General features: G+C 37.4%; 1 protein-coding gene across 11 annotated transcripts in view; it reads left to right on the forward strand.

Annotated features, from left to right (window-relative positions):
• Positions 1-17,698, forward strand: part of LOC124856236 (dedicator of cytokinesis protein 3-like) — a 233,481-nt gene that overhangs the window by 107,744 nt on the left and 108,039 nt on the right. For all 11 annotated transcript variants that reach the window (XM_047346533.1, XM_047346532.1, XM_047346522.1 and 8 more), the window contains exon 5: positions 2,545-2,641. In XM_047346533.1, the coding sequence (XP_047202489.1) occupies positions 2,545-2,641 (97 nt within the window). The remainder of the gene's footprint in view (positions 1-2,544; positions 2,642-17,698) is intronic.

Raw genomic sequence — 17,698 nt, forward strand, 5'->3', positions numbered from 1 at the left:
AGAAAGTCTATTTATAATGGTTAAACATTGGGATAGAAAACAACAGGAGGAGAACACATAGCCAGACAAGCCAGCTGGGACGGAGAAGATGGCTTTAGATGGATGAATGACAGAAATGGTAGCCTGGATGAGAACTAAGATGTGGAGTGATTGATGCATGATCCGAGGGAATGTGAATGCACAACTACAGAAAGAAAATACATGAAAAATGCAGGAGAACCCCCCCCCCCCCCCCAAAAAAATAGAATCAACGTATGCAAAGGCATATAATTAGAGCTCAAATAATTATTAAATGGGAAAGTTGTAAGAAGAATATGGAAGAGGAATAAAGAGCCTAAAATCGGAAAACAAAGAAGACAGAGCCTAAAAAAGCTTGACCCAACAGAAATTGGGTCAGAAGGAGTGTTGTGGTCTGTTTAGTGGTGGTAAGGCCACATGATGAAGGTGATCCATCCTCTTAATTCCTCAATCAGCCACAAAACTGTGGCTGATTGAGGAATTGTGTCATATTTGCATGGATTATTGACAATATGGTATTTTTCTTTCTAGATTTTAAATGTTTTTTGTAGTATTAAATGTTTTTTAGTGGCCTTTATTTTTTAGATTTTTCTAAAGTAGGCTGACAGGAAGTGGGGTGGAGAGAGGGGGAAGACATGCAGCAGAGGTCTCTGTGATCGGGACTCGAACCTTGGATTGATGCGTCAAGGACTGAAGCCTCCATATATGGGTCACTCGCTCTAATGCTACACCACCCGCCACAACCCTTTTTTAGATTTTAACACTAAAGAGGAGCTGGGTATAACTTCAAGGTGGACAACAACAAAAAAAATATCTTAAATATTAACCGAACCTGCCTACTCAAATTCATTAAAGGTGTTTACCACAGCGTTTCACAGGTAGAGGTTGGTTGGGATAGGCAAATGAAAATGACAGTAGTCATAACAAAGAGTTAGGGTTAGATGTGTTAAAAAAGTAAAGTTATAATAAGAAACTTTAAGAAGAGCACCAGGAGGTATTGAAATGAATTTAGAAGAGAAGGGAAAAAGGAGGAATAGAAGAAGAGAGGAGACATCTGAAATGCAACTGATATGGGTGAACTCAGCAGGCAGTTATCATCTACTGTTCTGTGGGGAGATCAGCTAAACTGGTACAGTGCTGTTATTAATTAAACAGTTATGAAACAGAAGAAGAAGGAGCTGGCAGAGGAATGGGAATACATGGGAAGCAAAGTATGAAGATGGAAGGAGAAAAATGTGGCATCCATGGCAGAGATAATGAATAATAAACTGCATGATTATTTCTGACTTCCAGCCTGACTCTGTGAGTCACCTTTCATTTTTAACTGACCATTCTACCCTCTGGGCAAAGTAGCAAGGAAAATAAAACAAAAAGATAATATATGAAAGAGGAATCATTTTGGTATGTTCAGAGGTGGAATAAGGTCTTGTCTTCCCCTGATGAATACTTTTTAGAGAAAATAGTACACATCAAAGTATTGTTTATGATCAATATTTCCTAATCTTCTTTTCATTTAGTATTTTTCTTTAACTTCTCCTCATGAGGACACTTCAGGCAGAAAAACTGAGTGTTTTCAATACATTTTTGATGGTTCTCTGGGCAGTTTGTCGCTCTCAGTGTGTCACAAACATACAAATATAAAAAACCACCAAAGATAACAGTTTGATAAGCTTTAATCGGTAGAACAAGGCAATTTCCAGAAAACTGTCAACTTAAAATCAACTGTTGGATGAGGTCACTCTCAGGTTTTGTGTTCAGTCTTTGTTGGATTTCTTTCCTACTTCTCAAAAACAATATCTTCACATACCTTCGTCTAGTTTAGTTTTTTTAGGGTTGGCACATTCTCTTCTTTCTTCCACTTGACCACCTGGACTGGACTAAAAATGAGTAAAGTGAGGTTATTTAGTACACTTTAAAAGATAAGTCTAGCTGCTTGGAAGCAAATTATTAAACAATATGATTGGTTTAGAAGTTCTGTGGAGAACAGTAGATTATAAAATCAAGAAATTGCTTTTTTTCCATAACTTTTTGTTTAGTGTCCTGTTATTGTTGGCTCAGGACTATTCATAACTCTGATCTTGCTCCTTTCAAGTTTATCTCCTCAAACTCAGTCAAGACTCTGTGGTCTTTGGTAAAGTGTTATTGACTTAACACTTGCGGCATTATTTTTGACTTTATCTTTACCTTACATTTTAGCAGCTAAAGTTTTAACTAAACTCTAAATGATTACAATATTTATTCTCGGCTGCCATCTGGATAACATATTTATGAAATAGAAGCAGATTATCTTATAACATTCTTCCCTCGACTGTCACTTTGAAATGCCAATAAAAATAATAATTTATTTTGCCTGACTAATACAGCACAATAAATCAAAAACCCATTCATTAGTTTATTGACTTATACTCTGAATGATAATTGATGTTTTGTGGGATATTCTAAGCTTTGCATGACATGATTTGTAAGTGATTGTTAAAATCATTGGCTGTTAATAAAATGTGTGTTTTTTCTTTCATTTCTGTGCAGGCCTCATGAGACTGTGGTGCCTCTGGAAGACCCAATTGTTACAGAGGTGACATCAACTCTTCAGGAATGGGCTTCACTATGGAAGCAACTCTATGTGGTAAGCAACAAACTACGTACAGCTAGTTGAATACCTAGATGTAAGAGGTATTTATTATTTATTACAGTCAGTCAGTCATTTTCTACCGCTTATTCCATAGTGGGTCGCGGGGGAGCTGGTGCCTATCTCCAGCAGTCTATGGGCGAGAGGCAGGGTACACCCTGGACAGGTCGCCAGTCCATCGCAGGGCAACACACAAACAACCATGCACGCACTCATTCATACACCTAAGGTCAATTTAGAGTGACCAATTAACCTAACAGGCATGTCTTTGGACTGTGGGAGGAAGCCAGAGTACCCGGTGAGAACCCACACATGCACGGGGAGAACATGCAAACTCCATGCAGAAAGACCCCAGGCCGGGAATCGAATCCAGGACCTTCTTGCTGCAAGGCAACAGTGCTACCAACTGCGCCACCGTGCAGCCCTATTTATTACAATGAATACTTAAAAATGCAACATACAACAAGTGATTCTTTATCTCCCAGGAACTTTTAATGGGGTGACTCAGGTGGTTATCTCTGTCACTTTATAACTTAGCAACCGCTGGTCAAAATTCTGGCTTTGCCTTTTTTGTGTAGAGTTTGCATATTCTTCCTGTGCATGCATAGACTTTCTCTGGGTACTCTTGCTTGTTCCCACACTCCAAAATCATGGATGTTTGTTTGCTTATCAAATCTAAATTGCCCTTAGGTGTTTGTCTTTGTGTCTCTGTTCTTTGTGTGCCCTGCAATGACATGGCAACAGGTCCAGGGGCGTACTGCAGGGTTAGGCTCTAGTTCCTAAACCGCATTAAGTGTGTAAAGAAAATAGCATTACGAAAAAAAACAAAAACGTATTTTTTACAAATTTGGGTTTATTCTAAAGATGTCACAGAATCACAATTAAAAACATTTTTGTTCAGTCAAAAATAATTTAAGGGAGAATGAGGAAGTGATATCTCATTCATGTTTTTTCAACTGTTTGACTTGCACGCCTTGCTTTATTTCTGCACTGCAAGAAGGAGATTGTACTTCAGCTGATGGAAGTAATTTGCCCCTTTTTTGCATTAGGTCACAGTCGCATTCTCTTTACATGAAAACACAGCAGATGCTGTGAAGTGATCAAAAAAATAGAAAAACATTTGGACTTTATTCTTATTGTCATTTGACTGGAGGAATCATGTCAGAATGGCGTTTTGTAATCAATGTGGTGCTCCATACTGTAGAGAGCAAAACAATTAATTCCTTTAATTTATTTATTTCCTTAAAGCTTTGATTGAAGTTGAAAATGTATCAGACTAGGAAATTATTAGCTTGTATATACAAAAATACAACATTAGCTTTTAGTTATGTAAAAATAACTAGAAAAACAATTATATCCCGCTGGTGGTGCATTTATGTGACATCCTATGCTAAGCAGGTACTGTGCCCCTCTGCAGCCAAGTACAATTTAGACAAGTTATTTGGTTTGAAACATTTATGCACATATTTCAGGGAGGCTAGCTAAACTGGAAAAAATTATGAATTATGACGTCTGTGACATCTCTAACCTCTGTTTTGTAAATCCAGCAGCATAGCAGGTCCCTTTTTCCCATTATCTTCTCCTCTAACATAAAACCCACCAAAATCAGCTGGCGGTATTTTTATACCCTGAAGTTTTCTTAAGTTTATTTAAAGTTTCTCTAAATGTGTGCTTAGTCCCTCATTCAAATTTTGGCAAACTCTGTCAGAGCAGAGAGAACGGTCAGTAGAGGCATTTTAGGAGCCGATGCACCTTTGTAAATATGTTACAAGCACAAGCTCAGGTTTGCCCACAATAAGGACCTGCAGAACCTTTAATGAATTAGTACATAAGTACTTTATCCAATTTAAATAGTTTATTCTTTTAACGCTGGACACTATTTAGCTAGTTGTCATTTCCTTTCAGCCTGACAGAATGATTGGGGTATTGATTGTTGGTTTCATAATTTTTTCATGTCTGCTGAACTGTGTTTGACACTTTGTACTAAACTTTGTGTCCTGGAACTGTTACTGGTGGTTTATAGCTTTTTATTTTGCTCACTTATGTGGCATCATAGTTGCTTGTTGCTGGATAAAGAGGATGCTTCATAGTAGTCATGCCAAAGGGTGCAACTAAATTCAATTCAATTCAATTCAGTTTATTTATTTAGTGCCAATTCACAACATATGTTGTCTCAAGGCACTTCACAAAAGTCAGGTACATACATTCCAATTAATCGTAACCATTGAACAGTGCAGTTGGAGTTAGCTTTTTATTCAAATTGGATAAAAAGTTTTTCTATCTAAGAAAACCCAGCAGATTGCATCCAGTCAGTGACTTGCAGCATTCACTCTTCCCGGATGAGCATGTAGAGACAGTGGACAGTCACTGGCGTTGATTTTGCAGCAATCCCTCATACTGAGCATGCATGTAGCGACAGTGGAGAGGAAAAACTCCCTTTTAACAGGAAGAAACCTCCAGCAGAACCAGGCTCAGTGTGAGCGACCATCTGCCACGACCGACTGGGGGTTTGAGAGAACAGAGCAGAGACACAAAGAGAACAAAGAAGCACTGATCCAGGAGTACTTTCTATGGGAAGGAAAAGTAAATGTTAATGGATGTAGCTCCTTTAGTCGTTTCACCTAGAAAGAAAGAACAGATAAACTCTGAGCCAGTTTTCAAGATTAGAGTCTGAAAGAGAGCACATACAGTTAGTCACAGTAAAAGCTCAGTCAATCGCCATGTCTAGGAGAGAGAAAGGGTTAAACACTAAAAGTCATGGCCATGTGGATCATCTGTAGAGGGTGAGCATTATGTTGTTGCCAGCAGAAGCTTGGACGATGCCCCTCTCCAGAAAGGTGTCACAGGTAGACACAGAGCCAGGCCAGGTGTATCTTCTAGGAAGAGAAAAGAGGGAGAACATAAAGTTAAAAACTGAAATAACAGCAAATAATGCAGAATAAGAGAGTAGTGTGAGAATGTAGTGAAGAGGGTGAAAGTGGTCATTATGTCTTCCAGCAGCCTAAGCCTATAGCAGCATAACTACAGAGATAGCTCAGGATAGCCTAAGCCACTCTAACTATAAGCTTTATCAAAAAGGAAAGTTTTAAGCCTAGCCTTAAAGTCGACAGTTTGTCCACTGATTGCCATTGTTATACTAAAAACCACAACAATTGGGATACCTCTATCTGTCAGATTGACCATAACCATTGGAAAAGAGTCAAATAAATTTTGTCCAGAATAGCCAAAAAAAATTCATTGACTTCAATCTTACTAGGACATTTTCAGTCAACATTTCACACTTTTTTTCCTGTCTTTCAGCAGGAAGAAAAATTGTTGATCGTGATGACTCTCAAATCGGTTATACTGAGACAGCTAACCACTGTGCAGATTTAGAGTGTTCCTGCTGTGTGCACATAATGCCGCTTGAGAAGCTTGACAACAGTTTTGCCTTAAGTATTATAAAAAGACACACAACAACTTATGTCATTGGTTCACTGAAACACTGATAACAGTTGTTCTGTTTAAAGTCAAGCCAAGCCATCTTTATTTATAAAGCACTTTACAAACAGCAGGGACTGAAAAAAGTGCCAAACAGCAAAAATAATTAAAATAAATGAATTAAAATTACTAAAATTATAGAGTTTAAATCCAAGTAAAAGTAGCAACTAGAAAATATGACATAAACAGGAACAAATACAACAAAATTAAATGGTAAATTGCCTTAACTTGTATAGTGCTTTATCAAGTCCTCAGAGACCCTAAAGTGCTTTATACTACATTCAGTTATCCACCCATTCACACACTGCCAGTGGTGAGCTACATAATAGCCACAGCTGCCCTGGGGCACACTGACAGAAGTGAGGCTACACAGGTGCCACCGAGCCCTCTTACCACCATCAGTAGGCAAGGCGGGTGAAGTGTCTTGCCCAAGGACACAACGACTGAGAGAGACATAGCGGGGATTCAAACCGGCAACCCCCTAATCAACAACTTATACAAACGCCAAGCAGGGGAGGTGGGTTTTAAGAGGCTTTTCTAATTTTGCAACGTGAAATTCTGATTGAAAACAACCCTAACTTTGTGCCTGCTAGACAGGTTATTATGGTCATTTTTATAACCCTTTGTTTTCCTGTATTTTGGTTCTGGGTTGTCAAAATAATGAATATTTGAAAATAATTAATGGTTACACAATATTTTTAAGATATTCTTTTGCATCACAAATAATGCACACTGAACCATTTTCATCTCAACAGCTCAGTTCAGTGATAATAATCACATTTATGTAAAAATCCTTTTAAATAATATTTATGATGTTTATATTGGTTTGTTTTATGTTTAATTTTGCCTCGTAAGTTGGCAATTAAGATAAAGTCACCCTGAGCTGTTTGCTATCCAAATACATGAACCTAAGAGTTTTTTTAAAGATTAATATTACTATTAAAATACATTGAACTTGTGCACGATGGGGTTTGGATAAAATTCAGAACTGTGCAAAATTTTAAAAGATATGTAAAAAAAGCTAAACTTTTTTCTTTTTTCAAAAATTGTTAATATTTTATTTTCATCAGTTGGCAGATGCAGTGAATAGCTAGAAGATAAATTTGAATGGAAATAATATTTGGTGTGACAACCCTTTGCTTTAAATCAGCTTCCCTTTGTCTGGGTACATGTGCAACAATGCACATCATGAAAATATGTTGCTCCAAACATCTTAGAGAACAAACCACAGAACCTCTGTGGATATACGATTCTGCATATCTTTTAGATTGTTCATGTGATCACTGACAGAATCAAACATGTTAGGTTCAGGGTTAGTGGGGGCCATACCATCACTTCAAGTACTTCTTGTTCAGGTTCTTAATGATATTGGCAGTCTGGGCTCATTGTCTTTATTCAGAATAAACCAGAAATCATGGTACTACTGCATGATGGATAAGTATCTTCCTGTATTTCTGTACACTGAGTACACCATTAATCCTGATTAAATCCCCAACTACATTTGGAGAAATGCAGCCTGAAACTTGCATCATGCTTCACTGTTGCCTCTGACACTCATTATTGTACTGCTCTCCAGCCCATTAACAAACAAAGAGACAAACAAACAAACATTTTGCTACAACAAAATTTGTCACATTTTGATAAATCAGTCAGGAGCGCCTGATCTCATTTTCTGTACTCCATATCCTGTGTTTTTTTTCATTGTTTAGTCACCGTGTTGCCCTGTTGTTTGACATGGCAGGTCAGGAGAGCTTTAGTAACCCTTTTAAGGGCAATTTGTTCAGAGCCACCCAGTCCATGCACAGTCTAAGAGAGGACAGACAGACAAATAAACATCCTATATGCGCACAGTACTTATAAATAGTACAAAACACCAGCGACAGTTGAAACCAAACCTGCAGCATTGCAGCTTTCTGATTGGAACTTTTCAATGAAAGCTCCTTCTGGTCAAACCTCACAGAGCAGCAGATGGATGTACTGCAGTAATACATCTTTCTACCAATTCTGAGCTCAGGATACTGTGGGACATCCTTAAGTTTAAAAGTGAAATGGCTTCATCTGTTTTTAATCTGTTTCCTTGGCCAAGCTCTCTGTCTGCGATCCTCAGTATTGTCCATTTATTTGTATTTCTTCATAAAAACATACACAGCACACCTTGAAGCCCCAGTCTGCTTTGAAATCTTTCTATGGCAACTGTCTTGCTGATGCTGCTGCTTACGCCTTCTTGCTGTGCTCAGCCTGTTTCTGTTTCAACCTATATGTGTAATCAATGATCATCAGCAACTGTTTGGTATAATTAGTTGGTAAAACACATGACTAATGTTGCAAAAGTCTTCACTTTTTAAGTGTGTCTATTAGAATTTATGCTGGTTTGAAAACAAAGGATAGTAACACAAATTATTGATCTGTTTGTTTTCTCACTCTATGTTTGGAAAACTATTTGAATCTATTATTTATCATTTTAAATACATTTTTATTTGCAGTATTTTTTTAGAACTACCTGGTTTGCACACTCAGCCTTGCTTTGCCATGGAATTACTGAATATATCCTTCATTTTTTCTGTTTGCCAAGTGCTGATGATGAAAGAGTTATTGCAGACCAAGAGACCTGAGCAGCTGCAAATTGAACTTTATTTGTCAAGATTTTTCAATGTTTATTTTTTTCATTTTTAGTTATATATGTGAACAAAGTCAAACTCATTGGAGTCCTTTGTAAGATATACAGATGATAGTTTAAGGTAAAATCTGTGCAAAGTAATCTTATAAAAGCAGAAAACATGGGACAAATATCTGCACTAAAAATCATCTGGTTTTTATGACTAAACATCTGGCCCAAACAAGATGAATTACAGACTGTGCTTGTTGGTCCAGGGTGAGGTCTAGATATATTAGCCTAACCCATTATGGGTTATTCTTTCTTTTTATGGAGAAGTGCTTCCTCATAGTAAAGTTTGGTTCCCTTTGTTTAGATGTCTGATTTATAGAGCGATGGGAAAAGTGATATTCTATGAATCTGCCATACTTAATATTAATTATTTTCATATTTATCTTGTTGAGTGTATTTCTGTCCTAAATCAGCCTGACTGCATCAAACTATAGACAGGAAGTGGTAACGTTTTACCTTCTGCAGTTTGGATATGGTGCCTTTACTTCTGAGTCTTTTTATGTGTCTTTTGTATTAATTTCACTTAATTGATTGAGTAGAAATACATCTTCCGCTAAATGGATAAAGGAGCAAGTCTCTGATGGATGCCTTTATGAAATCTAAATTTGTCACAGTCCCGTCATTTCTTTATCTGTTCGGTTGGCTGGTTTAATCACTCATCTTCCTTATGTCCTGCCAGTTCTGTCACAATGTTCTTTTATTCAAAATTAACAGACTTTTATCTTTCCTCCTTACCAGAGTAAAAGAAATGAGAGACAAGATGTTTTAATCAGGGCCCATCTGACATATTTTCTATTTTCATCTGTAGAGAGCTCACATTAATGTCCTGTTAATGGTATTGCAAATTCAGCATCAAGAAGATTTCATGATTTGGGTACAAATACCATGTGGATTAATAATAAGAACATAAATTACAAAAATAACCAGAAAAGATTGAAGGCTGGGGACAGGATGCTTTAGTAATCTGGTGCATTAGTGTATTTTTATGCAGATAAAAATACAAAGCTTTTAAAACAAATGTTCTGTTTCACTGAGAAGCTTGTCTCATAATATAATAATATGAACACATTGAAAAGATTTATTAAGTAGGTTATAGCCATAACAACATGGCTGACATGTGAGATTAAAAATGTGGAAGTGCATGAAAAATATTTTTCCAGACTACGAATGTGATGCAGACCTGACCAGCTGTAGCACAAAGTTGTTTGTGAATACTTATCCAGATATTTGGATTTGATGAAACTGCAAAAGAATTGCAATCTTGGAAGTTACAATCATTACGTTTTGCTACTGTGTAGTTCACCTTAAAATCAAGGTGGGCTTGTTTGAACCATGACAAGTGATTAAAGTTGTGCAGAAACAGGAGACAATAAGCCATCAACCCATGTCAATTTAGAAAGTTTTTAAATGTTTTCATTTCTAAATATTCATATTCTTTACAGTAATAATTTAGTGTGTAAATATGTTAAGAATACAGGGGTGATGGAATATAAAGTAAACCAGTAACAATAACAATGTAACAATAACAAATATTTTCACACCAGACTAGTTGTGAAATCAAGCTTTTAGCAACTAAGATGTTTAGCTATGGAAGAGCATATTTCCTACAGATTTTGAAAAAGTTATTAACATTTGTATTTTGTTTCTGTGGGCCAATTGCAGTTCCTTGTATGTAGGCTTAAATTAGTCACCTCTTCATCATTTGCAGCTACTACAAAATGCTGCTGCTTGACTAATTACAGAAAGAGAAAGAATATCTCTGTTACACCAGTTTTAGCCTGACTCCACTGGTTTCCTGTTGGATAAGGGATATATTTTAAGATTCTAGCAAAATCCCAAATACAGGTAATGACTTTATGGTACTATGCCCTCTCTGGGCCTTATGGTGTTTAGCTGTAGACTTTTCACGGTGACCAATGCCATCTCTAGCCTTCACAACAACCACTTACAATGAAAGCATGAGCCAAAGAATTGAAGTATGAAGCTATTGAATGTGTTAGCCTGGATAAATAATTCATATGTGTGTGGTCTTAATAAGAGAGATATTAGCCACCAGAGATAAAGATATACTGTTCTAACCCTGGGAAATTAACACATGCAGCCATGGTAAAAATGATCACAGTCCATGTACCTTCCTCCCTTCCTCGACAGAGTTATTCCCTCATGGCAGCAACTTCTTTCAAGGTTTGAAATCAAAAGTTGTTGAGGCGTGACGTTTGGAATATGACTAATTGATTTAACCTCCAAATAACCTCAGTACCTCAGTCAAGAATCTTCACAGAAAAACAAATCTTATCCACTGAGACCCGACCTGTATTTTTTTATGACTGAGGGAATATACTGCTAGCTTCTTGGTACTTGATACAACAGGACAGAGTCCATGTCTCAACAAGTCAGAGCTGTGTTGATCCCTATACAATGTTAACAAATGTCAGAATGCTTGCATTTATCCAGCCAGAGTGTTAGACAGCAACGCGTTACTGAACCAGCCCCCAGATACACAAAAGTATGCCCGATTCTCAGTAAGTAGATAGCGATGAAGTTAAAGTCTCTGAAGGAATGAATGCAGCTCATAGGAGGCATGAGTGAAACACAGAAACACACATGAACAAAATCCTTATTCACACAGAAGCACAAAGATGCATCCTTTGTTGGAATCTTAGTGTGGTGGCACTTTTATCAGTTACTGTTTTTGCTTTGTAAATTCACAGCTTATAAAATGCATTCTGTGTTGTAAAAATTATCTTCACATGCTGCTACATGCACTTTACACTGTACTGATGTTATATAGTGTATGTTAATCTGTTAGAAACGGAATAACTATGAGAAATGTGGTAGATTTTAAATGAATATAAACACAAGGAAAAAAGTACCTTGAGAAAGTGACTAGAGACCAAAATAAGTGCCCAGGCAGAGGATTATTGTAATTATATTAGACACACTAAACCATACCTGTTTATCTAGATAATTTGCTCCTACGCTGAGGTTCCCAGGAGACTTATTGAAGATGATCAAAAACCTTGATAAAGACCAAGGTATTTGAAATATATCAGTGTCACACAGAACCTTCTTTGACATTTAAAGAAAAAGAAATTCTAAAGAAGTGTGGCTTATTTTAGAGAAAGTTAAAATGTTATTATAAATACAGGCCAAAATATATATATACCCCCTCCACTAATGTTTGGTTGATTGTTACTTAGCAAGTTCTACCTCAATCAACGACCTTTTGTAACCAACGTTATGATTATAGCTGGAAATTTGACAAATCTTGGCTAAATTGGTATAGCTCACTCAAAAACTGGTTTATTTACTTAAAGATTGCTTTTAAGCACAATGTCAGGCCTTTTGAAGATTGCTGAAGTAACATTAATGTGTTTGTGATCATTGTTCTATTGGAAGACACAGTTCTGTCACAATTTAAACTGTCTTACTGTTGATATAAGGGAAAATTTAAGAATTTGGCTGGTAGTCTTCTAGTTTTGATTGTGCAGTGCACCAGAACACCTGGCAGCAGAACAGTCCCGCAGCATGATGCTACCAGTATCATGCTTGACATTTGGTTCTTTTTAGGTTTAAAAGCTTGACTATGACTCCTTTTTAATATATGTCTAATCTAAACCCTTTTTCCAAAAGGCATATGGCTTGTCCTTGTGAGCAGCTGCAGATTTCAGTCCAGTTTGAGGGACTGGTTTCAGAGCAGGTACATCTCTGTTTCAGCCTGTGCTGATTTATGGCCGTTTTCAAAGGGGACTATGATATTGGTGTTCCATTAGTTTCCAGTTCATTGCAGGACTGAGTTCTGGTCATTCCTGGGTTGTTCCCTAAAATCCTAACATATTTCCTTTTATGTGAGGATAACAGTTTGGGTCTTTTACCAGACTTCGGCATATCAGTAACTTATACTTGCATACAACTGTTTAAACCAATGATTTTAGAATCTTCAGATGTTTAGAAATGGCTCCAAAAGAGCAATACCCATTCTTAGATCCTCACTGTGTCCCCTGGACTTACAATTAATAATTTCGTGTATTGGTCAATCCAAAGAGTGTTCTCCAACAATTCTTATGCTGCCAAAGATAAACTAGCAGCTTTAGTCAGTCATGGTCAGGAACAAGAAGTAGATAGTTCTTAGCCATGACAAGTTAAGACAAGACACTCTACAACCTTTAGCAGCACCTATTTAAAAATGTAGCCCAATGGATTTATTTGAGCCTGTATGTATAATTCATATTCTGTGTGCATTAGAGAAAATCCATAATCAATTCAAGCTTGTGTCCCCAAGTTTTGATCTTACAACTGGAAAAAGAACAGTTTAAATAAAATGTTAAGAGCCCTAAATGAATTGCTTTGAACCAAATGGCAATGTAAGAAATATTTTATTTGCAACTGTATGTTATTTGATGTTTATATTGTCGGGGTTGACATCAGGTTTGCTTGACTGAATAGGGACAATACTTTCTTACTGGCACTTACTGGCTAAAATGGATGTATTTGTATCTGCCTTCATTTTATTTTAATATAATTTATTTATTTATTTATTTTTTTGTATCTGCCATTCTAAGTAGTTTGAACATTTAAAGCATTAATTACTAAACAAATTTTTTACTAAACTGCATAATAAAGGAAATGCATGAATAAAAGCATTTGGTAACAGACTGATCTAAATAATGACAGCAAATTTAATTAGTTATTTTATAATTTGTTTGGAGTAAATGTAAGGTAATGCTCCAAAATCTTGATGTCATTGTATTTAAAGATTGGGCTTCTTAATAAGAAATTGATTGCTGCTAAGACTGATTGCTCAAAGGCATGTTTTATTTATTGTATTCTGCTGTGCCCTCTGAATAAAGCACTAGTGGGGAGTTTTAGATTTTGTAAACCTTTTTTGTCAGCAATTCCTGCAAAATGTTCTGCACACATAGTTAAATTTCAAACCACTTATGGCACCTCATTTGTGGTAATTTGTTGTTTTGTTATTCATTGTATACATACCAATAGTATTTTATTAGTTACTATTCTAAGTATTTACAGTCACCTTAATTTTTGACAACCTTGCACCCTCTCGTAAAATAACTATCTCCCAAATAGTTGTGACCTGTCTCTCCTCTGCTTCTCTGACAGTTTGCTTCTCATTCTGTACATTTTTGTTCTATCTGTCGCCTCTTATTCTGATGTCAAAGTGGTTAGAATGGCTTCCGTTGTCCTGTATGTGTGTAGGCAGGCTAAAGAAAGAGGGAGGAGGGTGTGCACTGACAACTGAACAATAAAAGAGAGATGTGGAGACTGGGATAAATGCAGAAAGACACATTTCTTTGCTGAGGAATGAGCAGACAAGATTATGTTGATGTCTGTGTGTTCAGTAGCTGAAACGAAAGAAAGGAGGTGTGACAGAAGAGACACAGTAGGAGGAGGCAGATTGTGGAGAATCCAGTATATTTTAGCTTTACAAGAAGAAAAAACATTCTCTGGTGCTTAAGAGCACAATAATTTAGAAAAAAAAGTTCACCTAGGCAAATGTTTATTTTTGAGGATTTTTACACAAAACACAGTAACAGTATTTTCAGATCAGGGTTTAAATAAGCCTTTTCAACTGTTAGCTGTATCATGTTTAAGAAAAGGTTAGGATGTCCAAAATGCAGTAAAAATACAAACAAAAAGCTAAAATGTTAATTATTAAATACAAAAATGTGCAAACATTGAAATATATTTGTAGGAAGGCCAACATACTATATTGAATGATTGCATTAAGACAAAATAATCAAGGAGCACAAGGGCCTGGATATACTGACAGATTAACTGACTGACACACTGAATGTTTACATAGATACATAATTAAAAAAAAGAGTATATAAATAAATAAAAAAGTATATAAAGTAAACCTTTGGGGTAAAGATACCCCATAAAAGCTAGCAAGATAGATTATCACAAAAAAGTAAGGATGGATAAATGAAGAAAATACTTCTACAACTAAAACAAATATGTATAAAACAAAAAAAGATCTGAGTACAATAAGAAAGATGCAGCAGAACCATAACTGGGAGCCATATGAATAAACCCCTTTGAAACATAAAGACACCTAGTTGTAAGTTTTTAAGCATGTTTACTGCTAATATCTAAAATTATGGTGAAAATTATTTTTGAAATAAACAAAAGTAGATACCAAAATGTAGATTTGAAAAATGGTATAGAACTAACCAGCTTAGAACAAAAAACTGAGAATAAAGAAGAATTTGAGAAGCAAGGAGAATATCAGTGTTCAGAAACCAGAAGTTGTTCACTAAAGTTACAGATACACCTAATGTAGTCCAGTGACCAACAAGAGACTGGCACTACATGAAGTGATGTAAAAGCATTATTTAAAGTGTTGCTTTGATTCACCACAGTGGCAAAGAACTGCTTGTTGCAAAAGCTGTAATTTAAAACCCGAACTTCATACAGATTTCAGATAGATTTCTGCTCCATTTCTGGCAAGTATTGTTACTCTGATGTACAGAGGCATGTATAAGCACATTTCGTTTGATTGTTTTATTTAAACAGTTGTTTGAAACATCATTAATTTAAGCCTGTAGTCATCATGCTACTGTAATGTACTTAGTTGTACATGTAAAGCACTTTGAATTGTCTTGTAGCTGAAATATGGTAAACAAATAAACTTGCCTTACTTTTCCTTCCAACAACTGTGCCGCCAGTGTATTCTCCTATATAATAGTGAGTAATGCAATGGTTGTGCATGTCTCACTTTTTCCACATAATCAGTCAGTGTTTTACCTGTGAGGGTGTAGGGACACAAACGTTATGTAGCTGTCAAAACATTATTCAATTCAATTCAATTCAGTTTATTTATATTGCGCCAATTCATGTGGTGTAATGGTATTTTACAAAGTAAATTCAATTGAATCATACAGATTTCAAGTCAGGTACATACATTCTAATTCGGCCAAATTATCAAACAGTGCAGTCAAATTCAGTTTATTATTCAAATTGGTTTAAATGTTTTTCTATCTAAGGAAACCCAGCAGATTGCAATGAGTCAATGACCCCTCCTGGATGAGCATTTAGCAACAGTGGGCAGTTGCTTAATTTGCAGCAATCCCTCATACTGAGTGTGCATGCAGCAACAGTGGAAAGGAAAAGTCCCATTGAAGAGGAAACCTCCAGCAGAACCAGCCTCAGTGTGAGCACCCATCTGCTACGTCAGTCTGGGGGTTTGAGAGAACAGAGCAGAGACACAAATTAACACAAAAGCACTAATCCAGGATTACTTTCTGTCAGAAAGAAATGGTACTAATGTCCTATGTTAACTAATGGTAGTCGCTCCTTTAGTGGCTTCATCTAAGAGGGAAAGACAGGTAAGCAGATGAACTCTGAGCCAGTTTTCAAGTCTAGAGTATGTGTTAGAGTTAGAAAGCTGATAAACACAGACAAGTGTAAAATAAGACACAAGTGAACCAAGTAAGTTTGACTTGCAAGGGTGAGACAGTCCTCTGCCAGAACAGCGACTTCCTTCTCACAAAGGGAGAAATCCTTGCGCCAGCCTTTTATTTACAGCTTACATCCCTACAAGCAAAAAGCGGGAATTGGTTCAACCAATTCTTACAGAGATTTCAACCTAAAAGAGTAGTCATTCCCATATGTGGTATACGCTTGTCATGTCCAGGGAAAGATCTACTCCAGACAGCATTCCTTAACCTTCCACAAACACTTTTTCACACTAAAAAAGCAATCATAGGAATCATCTTAACTATAGTAGAACTTCAGACATAAACATTATTTAAACTAAACAATGATAACTTATATACATTTTTCCAACAGTATCAAAGAGAACACATACAATTAGTTACAGTAAAAGCTCAGCCAGTAGCTATGTCAAGGAGAGACAGGGTTAAACACAGGGCCAAGTGTATCTGTAGGAAGAGAACATTAAGTTGTTGGCAGCAGCAGCTAAGCAGATGCCCCTTCCAGGAAGGTGTCACAGCTAAACAAAGACCCAGGCTAGATGTAGCTTCTATTCCAATCTGCATTGTCTGTAATGCTGCTCAAACTCTATCAGCCTATAAAAAGTCACGTCAAGCTCATGCCGCACATGTGGTGGATGAAAGGGGAGATAAAATACCAATCCACTGAACAGTTCAGTTGCAGTCAAACATTCATTCAGCTCAGACACTGAAAAAGATCTGTGCAGCAGAAGCTGATTATCATGGATAAGCATGCAAGAATATTGTTTGATGAGAGCAGTTATTGTCGTTGTCGTCTTTCGCTTATCCGGGACCGGGTCACGGGGGCAGCAGACTCAGCAGAGACACCCAGACGTCCCTCTCCCCAGACACCTCCTCCAGCTCTTCTGGGGGGAGCCCAAGGCGTTCCCAGGCCAGCCGAGAGACATAGTCCCTCCAGCGTGTCCTTGGGCGTCCCCTGGGCCTCCTCCCAGTGGGACGTGCCTGGAACACTTCCCGAGGAAGGCGTCCGGGAGGCATCCGGTATAGATGCCCGAGCCACCTCAACTGGCTCCTCTCGATGTGGAGGAGCAGCGGCTCTACTCCGAGCCCCTCCCGGATGGCCGAGCTCCTCACCCTATCTCTAAGGGAGTGCCCGGCGACCCTACGGAGGGAGCTCATTTCAGTCGCTTGTATCTGGGATATCGTTCTTTCGGTCATGACCCATAGTTTATGGCCATAGGTGAGGGTAGGAACGTAGACCGACCGGTAAATCGAGAGCTTCGCTTTTTGGCTCAGCTCTCTCTTCACCACAACGGACCGGCACAGTGCCCCCATTACTGCAGCAACCGCACCGATCCGTCTGTCTCCCGCTCCATTCTTCCCTCACTCGTGAACAAGACCCCGAGATACTTAAACTCTTCCACTTGAGGCAGGAACTCCCCTCCAACCTGAAGAGGACAAGCCACCCTTTTC

Source organism: Girardinichthys multiradiatus, chromosome 20 (genome assembly GCF_021462225.1).
Source record: "Girardinichthys multiradiatus isolate DD_20200921_A chromosome 20, DD_fGirMul_XY1, whole genome shotgun sequence".
NCBI classification, from domain to species: domain Eukaryota; kingdom Metazoa; phylum Chordata; class Actinopteri; order Cyprinodontiformes; family Goodeidae; genus Girardinichthys; species Girardinichthys multiradiatus.